A 27346-nucleotide genomic window follows, 5' to 3' on the forward strand; every position below is an offset into this window, starting at 1 on the left:
GGGGAACAGCCTTCTTCTGCATCGTTTCTTTTTCATCAAGGAGAAGCTAATATTCCAAGTTGACTAGTTTAACTTCCAGAAGAAGTTCTGTTTCTCTTTGGTGCCTGCTTCTTGTTGAGGCAGGTTAATAACGTGTGTGTGGTTTTTCCTCTCATTAGGAATTCATTTTGGCATCCACAGCGCTGTTCCACTGATCTTGGTGATTGCGGCTGTTAATCCGCCTGAAGCCTGGCCTTCCCCAGCAGGCTGGCTTTCCCAAGGTGGAGTACTGGTTAAGCATGCACTCAGTACACAGCACCCCCACTCCCTCCCGCCTCTCCAGTCCTACCCTTTCTGGAATGTGGGACAAGCTCTCTTGGTGTTCCTGTTGATTTTTCCCCACTGTTGAGATTACTCATTGCAGCTGAATAACAATAGATGGGAAATGCTTTCTACATTTTTCCATAGAACATAACCCCAACCATTTAAGCAAGTACTTACAAAGGAAGAGTAACGTTTCAGCAATCCTAGGGCTGCACCAGGCACTGCACAGCTTGTTAAAGCGGCCACCCCCTTTTCTCCTGTACCAGATAGAAAAGGTGCGTTCACACACACGATTTGTTCAGAGTTTGGAAATGCAATTTGGCCGAAATAAAAGGAAGAAAACTTAACTTTTAAATGATCTTTAGGCTTCCAGTAATGAATAGCCAGCATTCTGAAAATCAGACTAATTTGTGACACTTTCTGGCCTTCCTGGCCCAAACTGATCTTATCTTATTAAAAAAAAAAACCCAACTATATAGCCTCTTTGCTACCATTGTTGCCTGTTCTTTATGGCTTCCTGCTAATATACTTTTATGGTTTTTTTTCTCTGCAACTAGATAATCTACTGTATTATAGTCCTAGATGCTATTTCCCCCTTTTCCTCCTCCTTTTCTCCTGGCTAGGATTTTAATTTCTAAATGGCTAGGATTTTAACTCACCTTTGCCCTTTCAGGAATATTTTTAGCTTTTTAATTTAAAGTCACAATTGGCAGTATATGTGTGTAATTGCCTTTGATTTACATATGAAACCTTAGGCAAAAGTTCTTTTCACTTTGGATAGTGAATTTTCTGTCTCATAGTGTGTGGGGGGAGGGGGCGCCCCTCCCAGCAGGCTACACATTGGGCTATTGAAACCACAAGTCCTGGTTCAACCCCACTGAGCCACTCTGCGGGAGGGTCCACTCCCATAAAGACTTCCAGTCTTGGACGCCCACACCGCAGTTCTACGATGTGCTGCTCTGATCTGAACCCCCACCCCCCAATCACGGTGGGTTTGGTTTTCTTATAGGCCAAAGTAAAATGACCAAGTACTTTAATTCACCTTATGCTCCTTATACTAAGATAAAGAGAGAATCCTGCATCTGGGGGCAGAAAATATTTTCATTGCTTATGGCTTCAAGGGGAATAGTCAAGCCACGTTTTCCTTCACAAACACAATTCTTTACAAAATAAAATCCTCTCTGCTAATAAACTCCAAGCTTTAATTCAACATCGCTATAATTGAATATTTTACCGAATTTGAAACTACGGTGTATAAGATCAGTAGTAAAATTTGGAGATAGGTTAACGTTTGCATTTAGTTGAAAGCATTTGAGAAACCTTTCTGGGGCGGCCCGGAGCCTTATGAGACTGTGCAAACCGACCGGTTCAGCCAACTTTCTATGCACACCGAGGAGACTTAAACCGAGTCACCCAAAGGACACACACCCTCACACCCACATCGATTCCTTCCACGTGTCTGGATGTGAAATACACCCGATGATTCCGTGCCATTCCTCACTCTTTCCTCGGTAACGTGGGAGACTCATGTTTCTTAGGCGGCGATGAAACGTGGGAGATGGGGAGACATGTCCTAGAGCTGGGAATTCCTTCCGACGACTTAGATGCCCAAACTGGGCATCTCTGCAGGCCCGGCGGCCCCACCCTCGCCGGGATGATGCACCGCGAAAGCATTCGCTTTCCTCTGGACGCCACAGGGAGCTGGGAAAATGTGGCCCCAGGTTGCAGACAACTGTCGCAGCCGCCCGCCCGCGCGAGCACATCGCTCTCCCCCTCGCTCGCTGCTCCCCGCCAGCCGGCCCGCCCTCTGGGCCCGAACCTCCGGGATGTGCCCGGACCCGGCGCGGCGCGGCGCGCGGCCCGGCCAACCGCGAGCAGCACCAATCCCTGGCGCGCGGCCAGGAGGCGCGCTCCCAGCCCCCGCCCCCCGCCAGCGCCTTTTCCCCTATACAATACAAGCTCGTCCTGTCCCAGTTCCCTTAAACCCAGCCCCGGGAGCCTCGTGAGAGCCTTCATCCCGGCACCGGCCAGCATGTCTGGGGGCAAATACGTAGACTCCGAGGTAGGCTGCGCTCCGGGCGCGGGGCGCGGGCGCGCAATGGAGAGCCTGCCCCGGCCGCCTCCCACTCTGCATAGCCGGGCTGCTTGGCCAACCCAGGCATGCTCTTGACTTTGGGGCACTCCGCGAGCTCAGGAATGGACCTGGGCGCGGGAGGTGAAGAGGAGTGAGGAATGTTTCCCATGGGCAGGTGGGGAAGGGGGGGGGGCGGGTGGCAAGAGGGTTAGGGTCTTGATGTTGGATCTACCTGCCTGAGAACCCATTTTCTGCACGTGTCTCACGCGCTTTCTTGGAGTGCGACCCCCTCCGGCGGCCCCCACCTGCTGCGAGGTGGGGGCTGGAGCGAAAGAGCGGGGAAGGGGTGTCGGGGGTGGCTGGGGGTGGAGGCCTTCTTTACCCAGAGGCCTGGGGATTGTCCTCGAGGAGTCCCCGCCAGGCGCCCGGACTGCGCTCCGGGTATGCCCTTTGCCAAGCTCTTGGGTCATCTCAAGAACCCTTCCCGCTTCTTGGCGGGACTCGGGTATTTGGAGAGAGGCGGGCCCCACTGCTAGCCACCAACCACCTCCCCGCGTTCGAGACCCTCCCTCCCAGGTGTGGAGACCTTGCTTTCCCAAACGCTGTCACTGCAGTGCAGTCGCCCACACGCAGACAGACCAGGCGTGACCTGAGGGTGGGTCTGGAGAGGCGTGCCGGTGGGAGCCCGAATGGGAAAGCTAGGGGGCTTCGGCCCAGAAAAGACCAGGGGGTGACGGGTGGGGGCCGGATGCGGGGCTGCCACCCCGCCGGGGAAAGCGGGGATCTTGTGGGCCTAGGGCAACCGAAAGCAAGGGAGCGCGGCACTCCGGGGCAGGTGCCAACGATTTGGAGGCCACGCCAGCGGAGAGCCCTTGGGTAGGGGGCTGGGGAGGGAACCCCGCGGGTGACGCTGGAGAGGCGCTGGGGACTGAGGACAGGCGCCGGGAATGCGAGCAGGTGAAGCCAGCTCTCCGGCGAGCGTGGCGTGGCAAAGAGAGGGGGCTGTAGAGAAGTCGGAGTTCCGGGGGGCTCCTGCCGGCTAGGGGGGTGTCTCCCCGGGGACCCCGGGGCGGCGGGCGCGCGCGGGGCGGGGGCTGGGGGCCCGGGCGTACCGAGCCCGGGGCTTGCCCTGACCCCTGGCGGCGGGCGGGGGAGGCAGGCGCTCCCTGCCTGGTACCGAGGGGTGTGGTGTCCCTGCCTGGATCCTCTTAAAAAGCTTGTGGCGCCGCGGAGTTGCCTGTGCGCACAGCAGCCGGGGCCGCCGCGGTCAGTTCGATTTCAAGCCTCGAGGATAGTTCCCCGCCACCAGGCTGACTTCTGATCGCTTGTTTTTCTTTTCTAAATTCTCTTGCTACCGGCGGCGCCCCCCTCTCGGTCCCGGTCGTTCGCTCTCCTCAGGGACATCTCTACACCCTTCCCATCCGGGAGCAGGGCAACATCTACAAGCCCAACAACAAGGCCATGGCCGAAGAGATGAACGAGAAGCAAGTGTACGACGCGCACACCAAGGAGATCGATCTGGTCAACCGCGACCCCAAGCATCTCAACGACGAGGTGGTCAAGGTAAGCGGAGGCGGCCGCGGCGGAGGGGTGCCGCCCAGGGGGCATGGGCAGCGGGGCTGGGACAGCCCTCCCCTGGGGAGCGGCCTTCCCCATCTTTTTCAGGGCTGGCTGTGGGAGCCCCCACGGTCTTCAGAAATGTCCCATCTCCCTCCGCCCCACTTGCTGGGTTCAGCTAGATTTTAGTTCACTTGCCTTTTCTCCTGGTCAGTGCGCCTCCCGCCTCCAGCGAGAGCCACGCTCGGATTCGTTGCCATTGCCATGGAAGTCTAGCGAAGGGTGATGCCCGTTGAACGTGGCCTGTGTGCAGGCAGTGAGGTTTAATGCATGCATGCCAGGTGGGGACCAGGAAAGAGGACAGGCAGGTGTCCTCTACTACATCAAAAGACCCTGAGCGATTTACAAAATAAGATAAAATAATAAGATAAAGATAAAATATGATAAAAATAAAATATGGGAAATGTTTAGGGCTAAAGACTGACGGTAAAATATGCACGCACACGTAATTCTAAGAACAAGAGTGTGAACACATATTTCTACATATAACATGTAGATAATCATCATGTGTAGTTCTTCATATACTATATTATACAAACCATATTTAAAACCCCCAAACTCCCTGCCATGGAGTCGATGATGTCTCATAGTGACCCCTCCTGTGGGTTTCCGAGACTGTAACTGCTTACGAGAATAGAAAGGCCTGTCTTTTGCCGGCATAGTGGCTGGTGGTTTCGAACTGCCCACCGTGTGGATCTCAGTCCAATCCATAACCACTACACCATCAGGGTTCCTTATAAACTATGTACATACACATATATGTAATTATACGGAGGATGGGTATTTAAACCAGAAAAGCATGGCACCTGCACCCACCTAGACGGTATGACAAAAACAAACATCATGTGGCTCCTCTTGATTTCTCTGAGAGGAGCCTTGAGTTAGGTAAGCCTGCTCAGAATTGAGTGGAAGGCTGGGGCTTCTTCATAGGATTTCAGGATGCACTTAGTATGCCTAAAAATAGTGTAATTGAATGCGCAAACTTGTAGCTGGCTGAGTGGTCAATTTGGGGGTTATTATTATATTATTCAATTTGGACATTTTTTAGTAAATCTGGTCAGAGGAACTTACTGTCGGAATCCATCTGGATTGAGAAACCGTGGGCCTGAGCCATCCTTGGCACAGGGCTTTTACAAAGTACTGTGAGAGCCAAGGAAAGGCCTGGCCTCCCTGCATGAGCGTGGAGATGCAGTTCTGCACAGCCCAGCACATGTGTTCAAGGACTAGAGACGAGCAATTTCCATCCACCCACCCCCACTCCTTGTTGTGGACGGGAGGAGCTAGCGCTCCGAGCCTGCTCACATTTATGAATAATATATTTCTGAAGTGGGGACCGTCTCATCGGCAACTGGAAGGGACAAAAGGCAACAGCCAGGACGGACTCCTTTGGCTTGCTGGGGCCGGCAAAGGAAAATTGGAACATTCACAGGATTTTTTCTACTAACCTGATTATGGAACATTTAAAAGTCGCAGCAGCAGCAATGACAAAAGTACCTTTTAAACTGGAAATCAGAATTGGTCGAAGCTATTTACTGAACACATTATTTAAAGACCAGAAGGGTACCGTTGCTTCCTGACCCCCTCTGCCCCTCAGTTAGCTTGGGGCCAGGAGGAGCTAGCCTGGAAAACAGGCAGGTTTCAGAAGGGCCTCCCTTCTTTGGCTCCTCCCTGTTGTTCCTCTGAGCCATGAGTGGGATTCCCTGGAGTGACCCAACCTCCCAGGATGAGTCAGAGGACCCAGCCTTGTGGCTCTGGGTCTCCCCACATAGCATGACTAAGCTGGGAAATTAAGGCCCCTCTGGGGGAAAAAAAAACTGCAACCCAGATGGGGAGAAAAAGTCATAGAGGGCTTGGAAGGAAATGGCAGTTTACAAAGTAGCATTTCAAAGGGCAAGTGTGGGGAATCCTGAAATTAAAGCAACCAGAAGGAAGATCCAGAACAAGTCCCTGCTGGCCCCGAGAAAGCAAACTTACCCCACGCCCACAGAACTGGGCAAAGTGAGACCTGAAAACAGAAAGCCCACCTTCGGTAGAACTTGGCAACAGGCCCCCCTTCCTCGAGACCTCTCCAGGGAGGACTTCGACTCTGCAAAGCACAGCCTCTCTTCCTCATCGATGGTCATTAGCCTCAGGTGTCCATTTCAATTCTAATAGTGAATCCTATGTACCATGCCATGCTCAGTCCTCACCGGCCGCCGCATGCGTCATGTGGCTAGTGCCCTGGGTGCCATGGATAACAGGACACCTTCATGTGGCAGCACTGGACTAGAACAGACGGTTCCTGAGTTTTCTTCTTTTAAAAAGGCAAGCCAAGTTTAAATTAGTAGCTGAAGGAGAAGAAATGAAATCCTGATGTACGTGTAAACAGTCATGTCCCGGCCCAGGATCCTGTCCGTGCTGTAACCCGGTTACTTATGGAGGGGATGCAAATGAGGTGCTGCGTGCCACGAACTTATAGAGATAGAGCGTCATTGTCTGTCCCAAGCATGATCGTGGTATGAGATAAAACTGATTTCGTACCTCATTACATTATGCCGCTGTATCTTATGAAATATTGACAGACATTTATCCCCAAATATTAAGGAGATGAAGGGCTTCTTGAATCCCCTCTGGTTAGAGGAGTCACTACCCCAGATGAGAGGGTCATCCTCAATCTGAGCCTTCTACGCCTTTGCCTCGTGCTCACAATCACACTCATGTTTATTATGTGCTAGTTTGGCTTTCTCAGTCATGAACATGGCTGCCATTTTCCTGAGATAACACGAAATCACTGCCATTGAGTCTGTTCTAACACCTATCGACCCTATAGGACAAAGTGGAAGGGCCCATGTCGGTTACGGAGACTAAATATTTATAGGAGCAGAAAGCCTTATTTCCTCCCCCCGCCCCCATACTGCCTCATCCCTCCTTAATGTCTAGTCCTACCTCCCCCCATGGCAGGAGTTGCATCTCCATGATATCCCTGTGCCTCCAGCGCCTCAAATCCCACCTCCTACTCTGCACCCCCACAGCAGGGGGCACCCTAATTCTTACCTACGCCTTTCACTTGCAGAAAACCTATTCAAGGATATTTAAGCCCCACAAACCCAAGTGGGATGTTACAGGAAAAGAGATGAAGAAGCCACTGTACTTTGGGCAGAGGGAGCAACAACACAATACTTGGCAGCTATATTAAGAATATTTACTGTTAATTTATAAAACCACACAGAGAGGAAGCTAGCAAAAGAGAAAGTGCACATGCAAAGCTGGGTGAAGGAGAGAAATCGTAACACGGAAGACGTCGACATTGAGCTGCGGTAGCCCGAGCAGGGAGGCCTGGGGAGAGCCGTTCATGGTCACCTGGCGGTCCTGTCCCTGTGTGCATGAGAAGGTCCAAACGTTTGCAGAAACGCCGTGATCTGTTTAGTCTGTTTTGTCCGTGACCTTTTGGAAGCACCTTCAGATGCTGGCAGAAAGGAGTCGTGCTGGTCGGTGGTTCTGGTCAGAGGTTCTCACCTGCCAGCTGCTTTGGGGGAGAAAGGTCGGGCTGTCTGCTCCAGTAAAGATTCACAGTCTTGGAAATCCTGCCCTGTATAAGGTCCTATGAGTTGGAATGAGCTTGCGATGGCAGTGGCTTCTAGTTTGTATGTTAACATGTGACGCCCAGGTGATACCATCTTGCTTGGTGAAACGGAAGGAGGCTCGAAACACATTGAAGATCAAATAATAGTACAGCTTTCAGTGTGAAGAAAGCAAAAATCCTCCTAACTGGACAATAAGCAACACCACGAGAAACAGAAAAATTTGAAGTTGTCAAGGACTTCATTTCTCCAGGACCCACGATGAATGCGCCTGGAAGCACTCCATTGGGCACTTTTGATGAAGAGACCTCTGCAAGTTGTAAAAAAGCAATGGCTGCATTTTGCGACGAAGGTGTGCCTGCTCTTAGGCAAATTGTTCCCAATCATCTCATACGCCACGACCACTGGACAATGACTAAGGAAGACCGTGGAAGAACCGACGCCTTTGAAATAAGGTATGGTTGAAGAATGCAGGATACACGATAGGCTGCCAAAAGACCCAACAAAGCTGCCTTGGAAAAAGTACAGCCAGAATGTTTCCTGGGAGCAAGGATGACAAGCTTTTGTCTCGTGCCTTCCAGTTGCTGGAGAAGGACATCATGCTTGGAAAAGAGAGGGTCAAGGCTTGGAAAGTAGAGGGTCAATGAAAAAGAGGAAGCCCGCAGCAGTATGGATTTCCAGTGACTGCAGCCAGGGGCTCAGTGGGCACAGCACGCACGGAGGAGGGCCCAGGACCGGGCAGTGTGGGTTCTATTGAACCAAGGGCTGCTATGACTCAGAATGGACAAAGGCATCGAACAATAACATGTATCGGTGTGCTTTTGTATTTGCTTGTTTTCCTTTCTTTCTTTTATATTACGGGCATGAGTCTTCACTCACCAACTCTAGTCTTTGTGAGAGCTAAGACTCACTGAAGGAATGATCCTTTGTGCTACATAGCACTGGGCATAGCTTAGCAAATGAAACTCACCCAGACTCCCGGCCATGGAGTCGATTCGGACTCCTAGTGACCCTGTACCACAGAGCGGAACTGCCCCTGTGGGTTTCTGAGACTGTCACTGTTTACAGGAGGGAAAGCCTCATCTTTCTCCCATGGAGCAGCTGGTGGTTTCCAATCGCTGACCTTGCAATTTGCCACCCAACATACCACAATGAGGCCACCAGGAGTCCTGGTTTTGCATACAGTAAACACAACAAACAAACCCACTGCAATAGACTCATAGCGACCCTATAGAACAGGATAGAACGGCCCCAGTGAGTTTCCAAGACTGCAACTGTTGGAGTGCAAAGCCCCGTCTCCCTCCCAAGGAGTGGCTGCTGATTTTGAACTGCTAACCCTTGGGATCGCAGCCAGTGCATAACCACTATGCCATCGATGCTTTTTCTTTTCTGGATTTTTCTTCCTCACTAGCCCCTGGAAGTTGGGCTTCTAACAGAAAGAAAACAAATAAACTGAAAGCAGCTAATAAATACAAACCCTAAAAAGATGCTGGCCATACTGCTTTATGTTCCTGGACTTCAGTTTTTCTAAGGATGACGAACTGAATGAGAATCCTTCTCATAAAATAGCTTCTCCTCCCAATGCCATTTATCTTTGGAGAAATAATCAATCTGCATCTATTATTATTTCCACAAGAGCCCTGGTGGTGTAGGGGGTTACATGTTGGGCTGCTAACCACAAGGTCAGCAGTTCAAGCCCATTGAACACTCCGTGAGAGAAAGATGAAGGCTTCTGCTTCCATAAGATTTAAATCCTCAAAACCCAAAGTTCTACTCTGACCTACAGGGTTGCCATGAGTCAGTGGGTTTGATTAGGTTCACTTTTTATTATTAGGGAATACAATTTGGAACAAACCAAGCTTCTAACGTATCACCTTGTCTTTCGTCATGCAGTTACTTTTGCATATTTTGCTGGAATTCATTTTACCACGTTCTATTATATATTAAAATCTCACATCCTTCAGGGATTCATTCAAAAAAGACTTTACGGACAATGTCTCCAATCATTCCTGAACCACTGGACAAAGCTTGGGGAAAGTAAGGGACATAGATTTTTTTTTAATTTACTTACTTCAGAACTTTGACAAATGGTAATTAAACTATGGAAAATAGTTTATTTCCTCTGTAATCTTCTCTCCTCCCATGTTGGCTCTTAATTTCTAACATTCTTGTTGTAAGTTTGAAACTTGGATCCTCTATTGACCTTCATTCAGATAGTCCAAACTCTCTGATCCTGAGTCAATTCTGGTTCCTAGTGAACCTCAAGGACAGGGTAGAATTGCCCCTGTGGGTTTCTGAGATTTTATCTGTTTCTGGGAGTAGAAATTTCCCTCTTTCTCTTGTCGGGAAGCTGGTGGTTTCTAAGTGGCGGCTTTGCAATTAGCAGTCCAACCTGACACCGTTATGCCACCAGGGATCCTGGTCCCAGAGAGCAAAGGACTCCCCTGTAACAATGGGGACGCAGTGTCTCATTCTGTTGTTGCTCAGGGCCTTGTCAGCAACACCCGACAGCAACATTCAACTCTGTAGACGCTTGAGAAACCCAAGAGGGCTTCCAGCTTTGGTTGGGCATGTCAGAATCACCAGAGGAATTTTTCAAAATACAAGAGGCCTATACATTCATAGAGCTGGTACTGTGGCCTGAGAAGTTGAATTTTTAAGAAGCCTCCTGGGTGATTATAGTGAAAGGGGAGATTGAGATATGATTGTACCAATGGCTGGCTTAGAGACGTACACCTCGGTTGGTTCTACCCTAAGATACTGGACGCTTCATCCTGTATGGCTCTAGGTTGTTTTCCTCCCAGAAGAAAACTCCCAGAAGAGCCAGACCAGATTAAAGCTTGACAGAGAATGTTCTGTGTTGTTTTCTAACTTTTCATTGTGCATTAAGTTGAGGTTTACATCTCAAACCACCGGGGCTTTGTGTATTCCGCAACGTTAGCCGTGTATCAGCCCCCCTTCCCCTCCCCTCTCTCTTTTGTCGGCTGTTACCTTCATCAGTTCTCCCTCTAACTGGGGGTCAGCAAACTTTTGAGAGGGGAAGGGCCAATCCGGCCCCTCATACCAATCTAAAAATTACTCCAGGGGCATCACTACACCTTTACAAACAAATACACCTTTACTCCCCATTCATGAATAATGACCTTTTAAAGTTTTCATAAATGAAACACGGATCCTTTTATTTTCATTTTCAATTTTTCTTGGCCGACCCTACCTCTAGCCGATTTCTTTCCCTTGCCTTCCCCCCCCTCGCTCCTCTGGTAACCCGCAACGTCTGTTTCTTTTGGTAATAATCACCTTTATCGCAATTTTTTATAACAGTGGTCTCACACGACATTTGCCCTTTTGTGTGTGACTACTTCACTCAGCATGAGGGCCGCTAAATCCATCCATGTCATGAGGGGTTTCCCACTGTTCAGCAGGGTTCTTTCGCGATACTTAGTAGGCCCCTGTCTGCACGTAACAACGTTCCCTCGTCCGTGCAGCCACTGATGGCCATCGTGGTTTCCATTTCCTTGCTGTTGTGAAAATACTGGGATGGACAGGTGTGGGCCTGTCTCTGCCCCTGCTTTGTACCTTGTTTCTTTAGGCTTTCCCTAGGGGAGAGCGTGTTGCCTTAGGGCCCGTGAGGCTGGAGCTGGGCATTTCTAGTCCCAGCGGTTGGAGGGAACACTGGCCGTACCACTTTCCACAATGGTCCTGCAGTTGGAGACGCCCCCCAGCGGCCCGTGAGGAGTCCACTCTGACTGCATCCTCCTCAGCATTGACTTTGGTTTTGCTTTTTTAATTTTTAAACTTTGCTACCAATACAAACGCGAAGTGGTATCTTATCATTGTTTGGATGTGCATCTCTCCAAAGGCTCCCTATTCATCGCCATCATTTCTCGCGTGTCTGTTGCCCGCAGAGAGTTTCGAAAAGCCACAGAGGCTTCCCAATTCAGCCTTACTCAGCGGTTCTCATCCCTCAAGGTCACTTTGGCGTAGAGCGAACTGTGAGTTCAGTCTCACCTTGGGATGAGATGACAGATGTTCTTAGGCTCCCCAGTCAGCCCCGTCAACTCGTCAGCCCTGGGGAACCGTCACCAGGAGTAGTGTCCCCGCTCAGACTCAGTAAAGTCTCTGTTGGAACGACAGAGCATCTGGTTGGTCACAGGTGGATTGATCATGTCCTCTGGCTGCTGACCCCATACCTGGAAGTCCTTATTCCCGTTCCTTTGGACATAATGGGCAAATTTCCAAACACCATGCCATTCTTTCTCCTTTCTCCTTCACCATCACCCTCTCCTTCACCCCGACCATCAAGCGCCTTAGAAGAGGTACTCTTGAGCTCCAGGTTATTCTGCCCTTAGACCCTCATTTCTTAATCAGAAACACAGGGTTAATGAAACTGACATTCTTCTGTCACACATTTTGTCAGCGGCTCAGTCAAAAACCAAACAGTTGAAAATAGTTTGGACTGGTATTTTTTTGTTTCTCAGTTACTCCAGGAAACATAAAATGGCATGCTTTCACACAACCCATTGTTTAGGGTTGGGGAAATGTTTTTTAATTTTGTCTTAAAGGAAATCTGCATGATCCATGTACTATGAAATTATCCAGGGAATCACTGGGTAGGACAGATTCACACCTGCACAGAACACCTCCTTCCTGACTTCCCTGGGAACTGTGTTGACGTTTCAGATATGAAAGGCATCTTGTTTTCTTTCTTGTACCTTAGGAAGATGCCTCTTGATCATTTGGAGGCGGGGGGGGGGGGGGAAGGCTGGTAGGGGAAGAAAGGATTCCTAAAGACTACCCAGCTTCCCCTTGGCCATTGTTAGCTGCTTAGCTAATTAGGAGCCAGGCGTGTTTCATTTCGAGGTTGAAGTTAACTTGTATGGAATATACATGTGTCTCTTTTTTTTATCCCAGCCACATTCTCTTTGTGCACATGGGAAACACCCATTGCTGCTTGCAGCCTGACTTGCAGTCAGAGAGGCGAGTCAGAATGCAAGCATTGGTGCGTGTTTCCAGCGTACAGAAAGAAATGGCAGCTGTGACCAGCAGATGGTGCTGGGACAGGCTTACAGTTAGTTCGAAGATCGGGTTCTAGATCCTGGGAGGTAGGGAAGGACTGTCACAATACCAGTTCCCTAGCCCTCGAGAGACGTGAAGATTGGTTAGCTTCCCCTTAAGGCCTGGTGGTTCAAGTTCCAACGCCTAAAAGCGGCATCCCAAGATGGGGTGTAGTCTCAGGAACAAGGGAGAAGCTGCCACTTGCTGGCAGATCTTGAACCACAGGAGTTTGTAAAGTGCCCTGATGACCAGGGTTGGCCACAGAATCTGGGTGCGGCTGATCCTGACAGCGGCGTGTGGCAAGAGGTAACGTGACGCAGGTCCTCACAGGCACTTAGCAATTTACAACTTATTTAAAGGATCCCAAGTTACTGGTTTGATTTCTATAGGCCACACCCATATATTTCTAAAAACAGAATAGAATCACAAAAGAAAATTAAACACACACACGCACACACTTGGTTTTGTACTAGTGGGAGTCCTGCCTAACTACTCCTGAAAGTAATTCCTCCGTGACTTCCTCCCTAGTAATTATGCACTTGTTCTCAAAAAGCAAATGCCAGAAGTAAAGCCTAGCAGTGCATTTTACAAGGCCCCACTCAGCTCGAAAGAAGCAATTAAAGTGTTTCATCAGTCACAGCGCCTTCTGCTTTCTCTATACCGGTCACGGTCACAGCAGATGGCTGGAGACATGCACGCCAAACTAGGCCAAGGAGAAGCCATGGCACGCAGTGGGTCTCTTCAACCATTGCTTTTGATGAGGCCACCACACCTGCCCCTCCTTGCTCATCCCTGAGAGGCAGGAGTTTACAAAGAGGGGGAAATGGTCTATAAAAAGGTCGTTACCATCCATTCAACAATTGCTTTGGATAGGGGCTCTAACAGCAAAGACAGAATGAGGACCATTCGCTTATAAGGTGTCCTTTCTGGAGTATTACGTTGAGTCAATACTTTGTAAGCATCCTCCCATATGGCCAAGCCGGTCAGGTTTGGGTCAGGGTTGAGACCACGTACAGGGGCATCGGCAGAAAGGCCTCGGGAGCTCGTTCTGTGAACTCAGCCCTTCAGAGTCACAGGGAGCACAGGTCTGCTCTGATGTACATGAAGAGTCGAAGTGGGTGGTTGGATCCTGGGCTTCAGGTGGGAGCCTGCCAGGAAGGGGAGGTCCCCTTCCAGCTGTGCCTGCCTGCCAGAACCTTGCTCCATCCTCCAGGCGCACCTCAGGCAGCTGGCTAATGTCAGCCTTCCCCGGCTGTCACCGCGCTGCTCCACCACACCTTGTCCTTATCGCCTGTGTAGCACTTAGCATAGGGCGCAGGCATCCTGCTCCAAACTCCCGCAGACCTACCCCCCCCACCCCAGCAGTCACCCCGCTTCTCGCCTCACTCCCTCTAAGCCATGGTTCTCAACCCTCCTAATGCCACAGCCCTTTCACACAGTTCCTCATGTTGTGGTAACAACCACCCCCAACCATACAATTATTTTCGTTGCTACTTCATCACTGTCATTTTGCTAATGTGATGAATCGGGCGACCCCTGTGGAAGGGTTGTTCGACGCCCAAAGGGGTCGCCACCCACAGGTTGAGAATCGCTGCTCTGAGCTCAGCAGTGTCCTCTTGGCTTTGGAGATTGCCCAGTGCCCACCCCTGGGTCCCACACAGAGCCAGCCACCAAGACATGGATGCCCAACAGGAGGGACTTGCTGAGATTCTCTTAGCATAATTGCCTGCTGTTTCTGGAAGCTGTTGTGTTCGTGTTGAAAGCATAGCCCTCCCTTGGACAGAGTAGAAACTCCATGATCTTTCCCAGGCTGTCAGCTCTACGGGAGCAGATTGACAGGTTTTTTTCTCCTGTAAAGCTGCTGCCTGGTTGGGGGTTCAAGACACCAACCATTCACTTAGCAACCAGCCTGTTGTCTCACCAGGGCTCCTACTTAATACCTGCTGAGGGTGCCAAAGGAGCCCTGGTGGTATGGGGGTTATGCCTCGGGCTGCTAACCGCAAGGTTGGCAGTTCAAAACCACCAGCTGCAGCCACTGCTTGGGAGAAAGAGAAGACTTTCTACTCCAGTAAAGAGTTACAGTCTTCAAAATCCAGTGGATTTTAGACCCTGGCCTGTAGGGTCACACTGTGAGTGAGAATCAACTCAATGACAGTGGGTTTCATTTTCTGTTTGGGTGTTTTTGGTGTTGCTGTTGGGTAATGCTGGGACCACTAACCACAAGGTTGGAGATTCAAACCCACTAGCTGTTTGATGAAATATGAGGCTGTCTGCTCATGTAAAGTTTTACAGCCCCAGAAACACTGTATAGGGTTGCAGTAAGTTGGAACTGACTGGCTAGCAGAGGGCATTTGGGGTTTGGTGAATGAAAAGACGATAGAATGATGGGATTATATTATTATCTCTGCAGGTCTATCTAGATAAGATGGGTGGGATGAACAATCTGGGGGAGAAAACAAAGGACTGACGGTTGGAGGGGGGAGCATGTGAGTGGGGGAGGCGGAGGAAAGGAAATGGTGTTAACAAACCCAGGAACAAGGGAACAACATGTGATCCAAAGTCGATGGTGAGGAGGGTATAGGAGGCCTGGTAGGGCTTGATCAAGGACAATGTATCTGAGAGGAATTACTGAAACCCAAATGAAGGGTGAACATGATAGTGGGACAAGAGGAAAGTAAAAGGAAATAGAGGAAAGAACTAGGAGGCAAAAGGCATTTATAGAGGTCTAAATAAAGGCATGCACAATGCACATATGTAAATGTATTTATATATGATGATGGGGATATAGATCTATGTGCATATATTTATAGTTTAGTATTAAGGTAGCAGATGGACATTGGGCCTCCACACAAGTACTCCCTCAATGCAAAAATACTTTGTTCTATTAAACTGGTGTTTCATGATGCTCATCTTCCTCACAAGATCGATGAAGACAAAGTGGGCACATAAGCAAATGTGGTGAAGAAAGCTGATGGTGCCCGGCTATCAAAAGATATAGTGTCTGGGGTCTTAAAGGCTTGAAGATAAACAAGCGACCATCTAGCTGAGAAGCAACAAAGCCCACATGGAAGAAGCACACCAGCCTGGGTGATCAAGAGGTGTCGATGGGACTAGGTATCAGGCATCAAAGAACAAAAAAATCATATCATTGTGAAGGAGGGGGTGTGAGGAGTGGGGACCCAAAGCCCATCTCTGGACATCCCCTTCTAGAAGGATCTCAGGGAGGAGACAAGCCAGTCAGGATGCAGTGCAGCACTGATGAAACATTCAACTTTCCTCTAGTTCTTTAATGCTTTCTCCCCCCCCCCCCACTATCATGATCCCAATTCTACCTTACAAATCCTGCTAGACCAGAAGATGTACACTGGTACAGATAAGAACTGGAAACATGAAATCCCTGACAGATAAACCCTTCAGGACCAGTGGTGAAAGTGGTGATATTGGGAGGGTAGAGGGTGGGTGGGACTGAAGGGGGGAACCTATTATAAGGATCTACATATAACCTCCTTCCTGGGGGACGTACAAAAGTAAAGTGGGTGAAGGGAGATATCAGACAGTGTAAGACATGACAAAATAATAATAATTTATAAATTACCAAAGGTTTGAGAGTGAAGGAGGTGGGGGAGGGAGGGGAAAATGAGGAGCTGATACCAATGGCTCAAGTAGAAAGCAAATGTTTTTAGAATGATGATGGCAACAAATGTACAAATGTGCTTGACACTATGGATTGTGATAAGAGTTGTATGAGCCTCCAACAAAATGATTTTTTAAAGAAAAAAATAAAAATGATAAGATTATATTGGATTGGATTGTCATCTCCCCATCCCCCAATATTGGCCGCACTTCAAATTTTGTAAGGAAGGGTGTGGAAATCCAAATATTAGCTAGTGAGTCCCAAACATTCACCATAGTTACTAAAGGGAAGATAAAACATGTTAGAGCATGTGGGTTTTAAAAATATTCATTATTAAGATTCTTTACAAATCTCTAAGTTTGAGATTGTACAACCACATCTCTCCTGAGCCTTCTGGGTGATGTCCAGGGGCCCAAGGGGATAAAACATATCTTTTAAAGGGTTGGCACGCAGAGCAGGCAAATTCCCAGAATGCCAAGAGATGCCAGGGGCTGCTGCTGGACACTGTCCCCTAGTGCTAGAAACGTGGGTGCTGGGGACTCCCCAGCCAGAGGGGGAAGGGTTAGGGTGTGTGTGCCCCAGGTCCCCCTGCTCAAAGGGAAGAACGGTGGGAGGAGGAAGAAATTCAGGCAAGAGGCCTGAAGTACAAGCCTGAATGAGCCGCAGCTCTGCAGAGCCCAGACCTCTGCCTCCTCCCATGGGCCAGAGCTGTAGAGGATCTCTGGCTGGCTGGCAGGCAGTGACTAGGGTGCACTGTCCCAACAGTAGGCGGTCTCTCATGGGTCTCCAGTCTCCTTGGAGGAGAGAAAAATAGGCGACCCATGTCAAGTGGCCTTAGAAGGGGGTCAGATGTTGCTCACATCCTCAAGGATGTGGTGCCAAGTGAAGCCAGGGTTCCCTCTTCTCCCAGATTTGCTCCTTGGCCCACTCTCCTGAGATGGAAAGTGGATGGACAGTTAATCTTCACTTGTCAGTTCAGCTCTAAATCAACAGGCTCTGTGTAAAGTACAGTCCCGTGATTCCGTTAAGAAGAGCTGTCAAGAAAGCAGGGTGGGTAGGGGAGCCGGAGACATGGGAACGGGGACATCAGCGTGGAGGGAGCTGACACCCATCACCGTGGGGATCCCAGCCCTTGTCCCAACTTGTGTCCGAATGAACGAGTGCATGGAAAATGAACTTCTTGTGTGGGCTTTCATGCGAGAAAGAAAGAGAAATTATACTGTTGGCTTGATCTGGTATGTAAGGCTTACATAGCCAGGGGCATCATCCTGGGGAATTCGATAGTTTTATCAGTTGACTGGGATGATGGAGCTAAGAGAGCTCTCAGCTGACAAATGGCACTCAGTGATGATGGCCTCGTGAACATCTCGGTGATAAAAAGTAATGTCAACGTGTCTCTGACAGATTGCAAGCAGCCGGTCAATGTACGATAAAGTCCGATGCAAAATGAGATCCTACTGAAGGACTCGTGAGAGAATGTGTAGCTATGTTTGAAATTGGTAAGCACAGGAAAAGCAAGAAAATCCCAGGTTCTGCTCTGCCATGTAGAAGGTGGCCCTGAGTCACAGTGTGACATCCGGAGATACCGTATATACTCGAGTATAAGCTGACTCGATTATCAGTCAAGGCACCTAATTTTACCACAAAAACGGCATTAAAAATGTGCTGAAAAACTCAGCGTATATACGAGTATATACGGTATGTTTTTAAAACTACATTTGATTTTTTTAAGAACAAAAACATTATGTGGCGTGGAAAATAAAGTGCCAGGCTGTAATATTAATTCTAGAACTGCATCCCTAGGTTTTATAAGAGTTGAATGTTACATGGCCTTCCTTACCTAGCTACCTTGTCCCACCTGCCTACCTGTGCAGTTTTTTATGATTTGATGTATTACCACTTAACGGGCAGCCTTATAATTAAGCACAAGCATGCAGATAAGGGTAACTGTTGGTGTGCGGGGGCTGAGAGGAGTTGTGTGACAGTGGTAGCTCACATGGAGAATGCAGTGGCAAACCGCTGAACGTGGAGCCCAGCAAAATGCAGGCATTGTCTGTCCCTAAAGGTCAGCGTGCAATATTATCTTGGTGGCAAGCCGTCCCACCCACACCCTCCCACACGATGCAGCTGCCCCCAGTGCTGTGGCCTGTATAAGCTCTGTTGAGATCTGAGAGGGTGTGGCTTCTACAAAGGGTAGCTGGCCTGTGAATGTCAATGAGTGGCTTTCTACCCTGGTTGCAAATTATCTGGTTTTATTAAAACAAAACAAAAACAAAACAAAACCACTACTGTGCATATCAGAGATTGTGATTTGAGTGGTCTAGAGTCCGAGTCAGCCCGGTGTATGATGAGTATTCTTTTATGGAAAGATCCCCAAACAAAGCCAAACTCTCTGCCATCCAGGAGATGTCAACTCATGACAACTCTATTGGGCAGGGTAGATCTGCCCCCCCTGGGAGTCTCTGAGCCTGTAACTCGTTACCAGAGCAGAAAGCCCCGTGGTTCTCCCCCAGAGCTGGCTGCCAGTTTTGAACCTTGCATTCAGCCGTCCAATGTGTAACCAACCACTAGGCCAGTAGGCCTCCCAGAAAAGTGATGCTAATGTCTTGTCAGAATTGAATCTGATAGAGACTCAGAAAATCCGAATTTAAAACTATGCACCACAAGAAAAAGAACCACAAGGGTCGGAGTGGCCTACTGGTTACTTATCTCAGTCCTTGTTTTGAGGAGTCCTTAAGGAGCCTAGTGGTGGAGTGGTAACATGTTGGACTGAGATCTGTGTGGTGAGCAGTTCGAAACCACCGCAGCTCCATGGGAGAAAGACTGGGCTTTCTTTTCCCATAAACAGTTAACAGTCTCAGAAACGCATGGAGGGGGTCACTATGAGTCAGCATTGACTCCATGACCGTGGGTTGAGATTTGGGGTTCTTACAGCCTCAGAGCCTTTGGGGGTTACTGACTACAGGTCAGGAGTTTGAAACGACCAGCTGCTCTGCGGGCGTAACGAGGAGGCTTTCTAATGCTGTAAAGACTTACAAGCTTTGAAACCCACAGGACCAGCTGTCTTCTGTCCTCTGGGGTCTCTCTGAGGTGGACCGGACTGGATGGCAGTGGGGTTTTTGGCTTGGGTTTGAGTTTACAGCCTCAAAACCCCTCTGAAGAGCCATGGGCACCGTGATTGGCCGGATGGCAGTGAGGTTGGCTTGGCTTTGGGATTGTTGTTCGATTCGAATAGGACATCTGTCACTCATGTTCCTGTTATTGTGGAATTCTCCTGGAGTAATTGCATAAGATATGCCTTTTACGTAGCATCATTCTTCTATCTCTTCTGCTACCCCACCCAGTTCTGTCCTTTCGCACTTTCTGTTCCCAAGAGGAAGACCAGCAGATAAAAGAGTGTCAGACTGGAGTCCTCACCCCCCTTTCGGTTCCCTGGATTTATGGCTCAAGCGTACCAGGCATGGAGCAAGTGACGCGGTGCAGCAAAATCCCTGCATTGCCAGCGGCTCTGGGAGCTTCGGGAGACCAAGGGACCAACAGGCTTACTTCCTGTGCCCGGTGACTGACTCCGAGAATGGACACCGAGTCACTGAATGGTGCTCTTAACTCCTCAGAGCAGATGGGGAAACTGAGCCTCTGGGAGGAAATCTGAACTCTAGTCTGCTTATCGACATGGACCTTGGCCCTTAGAAGTCTCCAATACATTCTAGTCAGCAGTTCCATGATCTGAGTCGCTTTCATCTCTAAGAATTGGTGATGATCGTTGACCAGTATTCATCACAGAGGGAAATACAGCCATGTCCATACAACAGACCAGTGCAGAGAGAATGGCAGAAGCCGCCTTGGCAGCCATGTTTTCATGAACCTTTCCCTCCGTTTCGCCAGGTGGCAGCCTCATGCTTAATATTCTGGCCGGGAGGTTTTGATAAACCATGGTGTAACGCAGAGCTGTCCACAGATGGCGGGCCGAAGGCACACATACCTCTCGTAAACATTTGGTTTGGAAGGCAAAGGTCAGAGGTCATGCCTTCTTCTGCTCTGGGCTCGACCCTGTGGTCTTCCCTGGGACTGCTCTGGCCTCCAAACCAGCTGTTTGTGCTCCAGGAAGCATAGGGAAATCCCTCCCAAAGTTGATGACAAACTTTCAGTGGTGGTGTGTTGTGATGTTGTCCTATTGTCTGGGGTTGTTTGTCTTTATGCAACCAGTCAATCCGTCTGAGTGTATGTCGCAGAGAAATGCACACTTGCCTGCAGCTGCAGTTGGAGGAATTTCAAAAATTAACCTGGCTTAACTAGGAAAAGCTCAGGCTGGCTGGGTTGCCGCCGGCTGCCCCGTTCACCTCGTCGACGGGGCCACATTTCCGGGGTTCTCTACATGGCCATCTGTGAGCAATCGGATCTGATGAGTAAGAGCTACAGGGAGAAGCCTCCGTACTTGGCGTCAGATGTTCCCATGCATGCCCCAGCTGCAGAGTCCTGTTTCCCTCTGAGCCACCGTTTAGCCGTTAGAACCCTGCACCGTTTGTATCCCATCATACAGATGTAGGATGCTGGAGGCAAATGTAGGGTGGTTTGAATCCCAGCGTACCTTAACATTCTTAGGGAACGAACGCATCAGCTCCCCAAGCAAAGCAGTATCAAAGTCCATAAGTTTGACCCCAAATTTCATCAGCAGAATGAGAATGGATCAATCTCATACCCTTGGTCGATCATCTCTTACCTCTTATTTCATCTCATGTCAAAGTTATGTCCAGGTGAGAATAAATGAAGGCAATCAGTGAGGACAGCTACTAACCCTTCCAAACTGCCCAAACTCACTGCCATCCAGTCGGTTGCCACCCTCGTGACCCTTGGGCAAGATAACAACCTATTCAGGACTCTCTTTCCTAAAGGAAACCTTAGCTCTCTCGGGGCTCCTGTAAACAGGAAAAACAGAGAAATATAACTCAGCAAATGGCAGGATGCGTTAATCCTTTCTTTTTTAGTATTATTTTATTGGGAGCTCATACAGCTCTTATCACAATCCCTACATCCATCCATTGTGTCGAGCACAGCTGTACATTTATTGCGAGCATCATTTTGAAAACATTTTCTTTCTACTTGAGCCCTTGGTATCATTTTTCCCTCCCTCCTCCACCTTCCCTCCCCCATAAGCCCTTGATAATTTATAAATTATTATTTTTTCATGTCTCATACTGACCAATGTCTCCCTTCATCACTTTTCTATTGTCTGTCCCCCTACAAGGGAGTTATATGTAGATCATTGTGATCACTTCCCCCTCTCTCCCCCCACCTTTCCCTTACCCTCCTGGTATGGCTACTCTCGTTATTGGTCCTGAGGGGTTTATCTGTCCTGGATTCCTGTGGTTCCAGCTCTTAGCTGTACCTATGTACATGCTCTAGTCTTGCCAGATTTATAAGGTAGAATTGGGGTCACGATAGTGGGGAGGAGGAAGCATTAAAGAACTAGAGGAAAGTTGTATGTTTCATCGGTGCCATACTGCACCATGACTGACTCATCTCTTCCTTGTTCATTGATTCAACAAATATTAATTTAGTAGTTACTCTGCTCCAGAGAGCGGACAGTTGAGACCTGGCCTCACTGCTATGGAGCACATTCCCACGAACAGTGACCCAGGAGGACAGGGGACAACTGCTCTGTGGGTTTCTGAGACTGAAACTCTTCATGGGAATAGAAAGCCCTGTCAGGTTTCTCCTATGGGGTGACTGGTGGTTTCAAACTGCTGACCTTGTGGTTCAATATACCATCATGGCTGTGAGGAGTGGAAGTAGCCAGGTGAGTAATAGGCTGGATAACAAAAGGAGAGTGGGGCGAAAGGAAGCAGAAAGCACACTTTGAAGAAAGCGCACTTAGGTTATGACAGTAAGAATAACTCCAAGTCAGCCAGGTGAGAAGTGCCCGAGCAACATCCACAGTACCTGGAAAGGCCCTCCGGACAGGACAGGGCTTGGGCATTGCTCTGAGAGAAATGGTTTAAGATTCCAGTCTAAATGCGAGAAGAATTGTGTTTCTCAGGAGGGACCAAACAAAGTTACTCCTACTACCAATACACAACCCATTTAGCAGTGAATAAACGGAAAAGCTGCTTCTTTGCAGGGAACATTAATTTGTTGTTGTTGTTATGGCTCATTAGTGGTAATGAACATGATTGATATCACTGAATTATACATATGAATATGTTAAAATGGCAAATGTTTTGTTCCATCTATATTTTCCACAATGAAAAGAGCACATATTATTTCTTATTAAAAACAAAGGGAGTGCCCGAAAGAACACTGCTTTAGGAGGCCTTCCCAGCAGCCTTACAATGAGAGATCATTTTTTCTGCATTGCCCCCTTTCCAACAAGGATCCCTGGTAGTGTAGTGGTTAGGAGTTGGGCTGGTAACCCCAAGGTTGGTAGTTTGAAACCACCAGCCACTCTGCAGGAGAAAGATGAGGCTTTCTACTGTGGTAAAGAGGCACAGTCTCAGACATCCACAGGGCCAGTTCTGCCCTGTCCTATGGACTCAACTCGATAGGAATGAGTTTGTTGTTGGTTTCAATTTGTTTTAAATCTAGTGGTTCGACTCCAGGGACGATGCTAATATTTCTACAGTGCACAGGACAGCCCTCCAACAAAGAATTAGCTCAACTGTTCCAAGGGGGAGAACTTGCTATAGAGGGAGCTGGCTTGCTTCCTTCCTTTGGCAGCCTCATTTCAAGAGTGTCAAGCAATTTCATGTGCCCTGGGCTAGGCGTGGCTTTGCTTGGGCCTTGCAGCGCCCTCGTGCACGCCCCGTCTCCTTGCTGGTCAAGCAGTGCAGAGCTGTGGTTCATTCCTTTTCCACTTGTTTAATAAACAGACTCAAAGCACTGGAGGGGAGAGAAAAAGTCCAGCCATGGGGTAAGACTAAAGCCATTAGTAACCCCAGTTTGACTTAACTGAATGGGAGGAAACCACCTCTGTCGGCAGGAAGTGGATTGAAGCAACACAGTTTAAAACACTGTGGCTCAAACAAATGAATTCGTGTCACAAAGGGCAGGCTGAGAGTGGTGGAGACCTTTCCCTTTCTGGTATCTCTGCTCAGAGTGAACGCACTCTTATTTTCCTTCCGGTGGGAATCATTTTCATACCTAGCTGCCCCCCCCCCCCCCAGCATGCGCAGTAGTTAAAGAATACAGACTTGCAAAGTGGAAACAGAACTTAGTACTGGGGCTTGGGGGGGGGGGGGGAATCCTCGCTGAATCTTTACAATAGTGTGTTTTGATAAAATAGAATTTCTGTGCCTTAAACAATGCCCCCCCCCAAAAAAAAGTTATTTTGTGGGGAACAGAACTTCCACTGTTTTGAAGATCTGCAATTATTTCTCCTCAAAGATGGCAAGGATAAGAGTCCCCAAAGCTAACCACTAATCCCCTCTGCCCAAAGCTCCTGCCACTGGCCCCTGCTCAGCCTATTTTTACCCTGTTCCCTGCTCCATGTCACTTGTTGGGTGACACACCCCATCACCAAGTGCCATCAAATCAACACCAGAAGCTGGAGGGCTGGTGGGGGATAGAGGATCAAAGAAGTGTACCCTGCTCTGTGCAGAGCCATCGGCAACGAGGTGTTGTCCGTGATAATGAAGAGGTGAGGCCATGTGGACCGCAGAGACTGTCCCAGGATCCCAAAGACTCAAGGCCAATGGCGCTCAAGGGCACCAGAGTGGTGTTAGACTCCTGCCTGGGCTCCCCATCTGATAGGACTGTCGGGCTAAGTGGGTGGGGGGCGGGTATAGAAAGGCTTTGGAAACTGGGATCATAGGACGCTGGAAGACAGAGCCAAACTGCTCTTTAAGGTTTCCATGCTCTGTGGGAGCAGACAGCCTCAGCTTGCTTCCAAGGAGCAGCTGGTGGGTTTGAACCACCAGCCTTTCAGTTAGCAGTACAACACTTAAGTTCCTTAGAGGTCATCTTACCCTTGAGGGAAGTTGTCAGCAGCTTCAAAGGGGCTGAAAACAATGCTCGTCTTTTCTGTGAGCTGGCTCATGATCCCCCAGGTACAAGAGAAGGAAACGCTGCCCAGTCCCTGTCCCGGGTACTGCGACCCAGGGGCTTTCTGCGGCTGAGTGCTAGAAGTCAATTGGCAGGCCATCTGTCCTCGTCCATTTTCATCCGGAAGCAGCTGTGACACTTGTTTGGCCTCCTAGCAGCAATGACCGGTGGGTGGTGGCTGGGAATCGAACCCATATCTCTGGCATGAAAGGCAAGAATTCTAGCAACATTGCCTTCTTGAGGTTCATTGTAAGTTTTTGAAGTGGGAGAACTTCAAGGCAACAATACGCCATGCTAAGAGAAATCGAAAGATGGAGAGAGTGGCAGCTGTCTTTAAAGGACAGGAGCATGCTGCTAAGAAGGGGTGAATCCCAAGCAGAGAGTCTCTTCTCCATGGTGCGGGGCTGACTTCCTCTAAAACGGGCAGACACTCAGCAGCTGGGGAATCTTCTTCCCAAGGGCGTGTTTGGCCCATGTGGGGCCCGTGGTAATGGACGCCCAAAGGCTGGCTCACTTGCAAGAGGTGAGCCAATCATTCTTGCCAGCATCATGGAATGAAGCAAACTGAGCAGCCGCCTGCACAGACAGGTCTCAGGAACATCCAAAGGTTCTCCTGTTCCCCATTCTCACCTCCATTGTCCTGACGCCGCACCCTAAGCCCCACCTGGTCAGGGCTCCTGATGTAACATTTATTGCTGTGGCGAGTGGGCACCGTATCAGGTAACACATTCACTACTGGAGGTAGGTACTATTGCTACCTCCGAGGCAGACTCTTTTTATCCAGATTGTATAGAGGAGAAACTAAGGCGCAGTAGCTTACGAGGGAGCAAACACTGATTCCAATGCCCATCCCCGTGCTATGAACTCAGGTGCCATGGTGCCTCCCAAAGCAGCACGGTAGCCTATTATCAAGCTCACTCTGACCCGAGGGGCTGCTTTCAGAGCCTCTCTCACCTAGCAAGGAGAGGTCCCTAAGCAGCTTTTATTTCTACAGGTGGCCCTCTAAAACCACTGGGGGTCACAGATGCTCCTTAAAAGCATAGCCATGGCAAGTGCATATGCAAATAGATTTATATATGATGATGGGGACATCGATCTATGTGCAAATATTTATAGGGTTAGTATTAAGGTACTAGATGTACAGTGGGCCTCCACACAAGTACTCCCTCAATGCAAGAACACTTCGTTCTATTAAAGTGGCATTCCTTGATGCTCACCTTCCTGACACGATCACTGAAGACAAAGTGGGTGCATAAGCAAATGTGGGGAAGGAAGCTGATGATGCCGGCTATCAAAAGATATAGTGTCTGGGGTCTTAAAGGCTTGAAGGTAAACAAGCAATCATCTAGTTTAGAAGCAACAAAGCCCACATGGAAGCAGCAGACCAGCCTGTGTGATCATGAGGCATCGATGGGATCAGGTATCGGGCATCAAATAACAAAAAATCATATCATTATGAAGGAGGGGGAGTGGGGAGTGGAGACCCAAAACCCTTCTATAGGCAACTGGACACCCCCTTACAGAAGGGTTGCAGGAGGGAGATAAGCCACGCAGGGTACAGTGTGGCACCAATGAAACATACAACTTTCCTCCAGTTCTTAAATGCTTCCTCCTCCCCCACTATCATGGCCCAAATTCTACCTTACAAATCTGGCTAGATCAGAGAATGTACACTGGGGCAGATAGGAACTGGAAACACAGGGAATCCAGGACGGATGAACCCCTCAGGATCAGTGGTAAAAGTGGCGATACCTGGAGGGTGGAAGGACAGTGGGGTAGAAAGGGGGAACCTATTACAAGGATCTACATATAATACCATCCCTGGGGGATGGACAACAGAAAAGTAGGTGAAGGGAGATGCTTGACAGTTTAATACATGACAAAATAATAATAATTTATAAATTATCAAGGATTCATGAGGTGAGGTGGGAAGGGAGGAGGAAAATGAGGAGCTGATACCAAGGGCTCAAGTAGAAAGCAAATGTTTTGACAATGATGAGGGCAACAAATATACAAATATGCTTGACATGCAATGGATGTATGAGTTGTATGAGCCCCAATAAAATTATATATATATAGCTGTGCAGATACTTGGGCCTTCCCTTATACCACTGATTCAGAATCCCAGGTCCCAGGAATATGCATTCAGCCAGTCGCTCCAGAAGATCCCGCAGGGACAATGCTGTGATACAACCGGAGGGAGCAGTAACACCCAGAACTGACGAGAAAGAGATGCCAAGGCAGTGGTGTCCCTGGTGAGCAGCAGGCAGTCCAGTGACCATGGTCTCAGCCAGAGAGGAGCTGGGGGCCGGGGAGGGGCCGTGCTCCCTGCATGCCCTCTCCAGGGTGGACATGGCCATCTGCTGAGCCCAGGCAGGTCTTTCCTATTACTTCAGCAATTTTCACCCCGAAAGAATAAGCAGGTTGAAAATAGAGACTGAAGCGTGTTTTTGCTTTGGTTGGGTTTGGTCCCCACGATCTGAATAAGTACAACTGTGTAGACTGGCCAACGGCAGCATGACTGAGCGCACAGGAGCTGGCAAGGGGGGATCACCAGAGCATGTGGGTTCCGAGGTTCCTGTGGAGGTCTCTGTTGACTGAGCTGTGAGAAAGATGAGGCTTTCTCTTCCTGTAAAGGGTTACAGTCTTGGAAACCCACCAGGGCAGGTCGTCTCTGTCTCATAAGGTCACTATGGGCCGGATGGACTTGACCTTGGTGCATTTTTCACAGGCGTTGACTGAGCAGGGTCCATAAGCAGACGCAGCACCTTGGTGCTGAGAGAATTGAGAGAGGAACGTAGTCCCGAGTTCCATCCAGTCACCAACGAGTTATGTAACCTTAGTTGAGGCTCAGTTTTCAAACGGGGAAAATAAAAATGCCCTTGCTCGTTGCCTGCGGGTGTGAGGTGAGTCCACTGGGACACATAAAGTGTGAGCGCTGTCTCTATTCCAGCCTGGCCGTCCCGTGCATGCAGAGCAGAACTGAGTTTTCAGAAGTGGGTTAGCAGGTCTGTCTTCCGAAGTACCTCTCTTTGTACTGGAACCTTGGCTCTTGAAGAACAAATT

General features: G+C 49.1%; 1 protein-coding gene across 3 annotated transcripts in view; it reads left to right on the top strand.

Annotated features, from left to right (window-relative positions):
• The first annotated feature begins 2208 nt into the window (after positions 1 to 2208).
• Positions 2209 to 27346, top strand: part of CAV1 (caveolin 1) — a 43900-nt gene continuing 18762 nt past the window's right edge. The window contains exons 1-2 of one of the 3 annotated variants that reach the window (XM_075558585.1): positions 2209 to 2365; positions 3776 to 3940. In XM_075558585.1, the coding sequence (XP_075414700.1) occupies positions 2336 to 2365; positions 3776 to 3940 (195 nt within the window). In that variant the 5' untranslated portion in view covers positions 2209 to 2335. Of the gene's footprint in view, positions 2366 to 2441; positions 2553 to 2929; positions 3033 to 3775; positions 3941 to 27346 lie in introns of those variants that run through there. The other 2 variants (XM_075558587.1, XM_075558588.1) reach the window with 2 other exon arrangements.

This window comes from Tenrec ecaudatus, chromosome 9 (assembly GCF_050624435.1).
Source record: "Tenrec ecaudatus isolate mTenEca1 chromosome 9, mTenEca1.hap1, whole genome shotgun sequence".
Classification (NCBI taxonomy): domain Eukaryota; kingdom Metazoa; phylum Chordata; class Mammalia; order Afrosoricida; family Tenrecidae; genus Tenrec; species Tenrec ecaudatus.